Source organism: Penicillium expansum (assembly GCF_000769745.1).
Source record: "Penicillium expansum strain MD-8 chromosome Unknown contig363, whole genome shotgun sequence".
Taxonomy (NCBI): Eukaryota; Fungi; Ascomycota; class Eurotiomycetes; order Eurotiales; family Aspergillaceae; genus Penicillium; species Penicillium expansum.
In genome coordinates, this window is record NW_015971527.1 from 1 (window position 1) to 1,943 (window position 1,943).

The 1,943-nt window shown below is 45.3% G+C and overlaps 1 protein-coding gene across 1 annotated transcript; it reads left to right on the forward strand.

Moving 5' to 3' along the window:
* Positions 1-751: 751 nt before the first annotated feature.
* On the forward strand, positions 752-1,447 carry PEX2_106010 (NUDIX hydrolase; the record flags this gene model as incomplete). Its single annotated transcript, XM_016747869.1, has 1 exon — positions 752-1,447. One exon carries the CDS (start codon positions 752-754, stop codon positions 1,445-1,447), a length of 696 nt encoding a protein of 231 aa, XP_016593057.1.
* Positions 1,448-1,943: the final 496 nt, after the last annotated feature.

Below are 1,943 nucleotides of genomic sequence, written 5' to 3' on the forward strand. Positions count from 1 at the left end.
ATGAATCGATTTCCTATCAATTCAGAAAAAAATACCGGTCGACGACTCCTACGCCTGCTACGGTCTATGATGCGATGATGGACATCTCAACGAAGCTCACTCTTGAGAGTCTAGCTGGAACGACCCTCCGCGTTTGGATGATCTCCCACTATCAAGCGGATAAAAATACAGAAGATGGGATCTTCACTCATATTGCTCTCATGCTCCACCAATATGTTTGGGTCAAACAGGATTTCATAGATCCACAAGGACATAGTAACATGGCTTTGAGAGGGATACTGCAACAAATTGTGCCATTATTTGACCTCGGAGAAAAGATATGTGGATACCAAATTTTGATTATCTTCGACGATTTTACTACCGGAGTATCTCCAACTTCGTCACTCACCACAATCCGCGACTACATTCAACTGGTTGAGCAAGTTGATGGTATTTGAGGTTGATGGTAGCATATCTCGGGTTATATATACTATGACCATGGCCTAAATGTACGCTATATATCGAGATTTACAAATTAATTCACCGTGCTTTAGTCACTTTTTGATAGAAACTTTCTCCGCTGTAGGTAGTAGATTAGGAGGGGGGCTAGGAAGACTCGCGGTGGAGTGATTCCAACTGCTATAGGACTTGCACTAAAAATTTCGGATGGCAAGCTAAGTGTTCTTACCTAATATTATATCGATCAAATTTAGAGCGACCTGAATATATAAATGGCATGATCTCCTTCCAATCTCTAATTTCATTCTCAGTTATGTCGACTGGAATAGATAACGCCGGTTCCCTTTCGGGATACCACTCTATTCCCGAGCCGATCGATACAGCCACTGTCAATATCCCTCTACGTGATCTGAACAAACTGTTTCCCGGCATTCAATGCTTCGCAGCAATGGCTGTCAAATTTTCCGGCAACCCCGATAGCCTAGACGAGCTAAGAGTTTTATTGATCTTGCGAAATGGCAAGAAAGGCTCATGGGGTAATACCTGGGAAACAGCAGCAGGAACTCCAGAAGAAAAGGACCCGACCATCATCAATTCCGCAGCCCGAGAAAGCGAAGAGGAGACAGGAATTTGGCCTTCGAAAATTGCTGGCAATGCTTTCACGTGTTCTTTCCACCACAAAGATAGAAAAACTGGCGATCCAGTCCTTATGCGCACGCTCGGATTCATCATCATACCCGACAACAAAGAGACGATGGCTCAACGAGTCTGGTCCAGCGAGATGCAACAGCCGGTCGGCCACAGTTCCGTCGAGATCAGTGATGAGCATCTCGATCATTGCTGGTTCACTGAGGACGAAGTTCGCGGCGCTACTTTATACGAGCAAGCCACTCCACCGGGTCCATTCGCTATGCTTCTAGCCAAAAGGGACATGGTTTTACTTGCCTTTGATTTGTTTAGGCAATCCCAACGCAAGAAATGGCCTAATTCACTAGATATAGTGCGCTAGAGCGTGGCAATGATGGAAGGGGAACTTGGCAAAATGGCCGAACGGAGGAAACCCGGCACCTTCCATTCGGATTTAGATCCTTTGTCAGAGCTTTCAAGTGGCGATTTAGTAGTTGATTTGTCGCAGGTAAATCCACTGTTATGCAAACTCTGTCATTTAGAATCTGGTGTTCGTACCGATTATCGACGCATGGTCCAAGGGTAATTCACCATCCCCTCAATTGCATGCCTTCCTATTCAGTCAATCGAGGGATAGTGGGGTAGTGGAATAGTGGGTATCAAAAATATATTCTTCCACGGCGAATCGCTCATCGGCTTCGAGTTCTTGCTCAGAGCTAAACTAATTTCCGACTTGTCCTCATAGCAGCCAATCAGTCCTGGATTAGCAGGATGCACAGGCCGTTTTTGCAAGCGGTTAAAAGAGAAAGGACAAAGGGTACTAGAAGAGGGGTCTAAACATATTAAACTCGACGCCTTGCTGTCTCGCCCTTTTACTT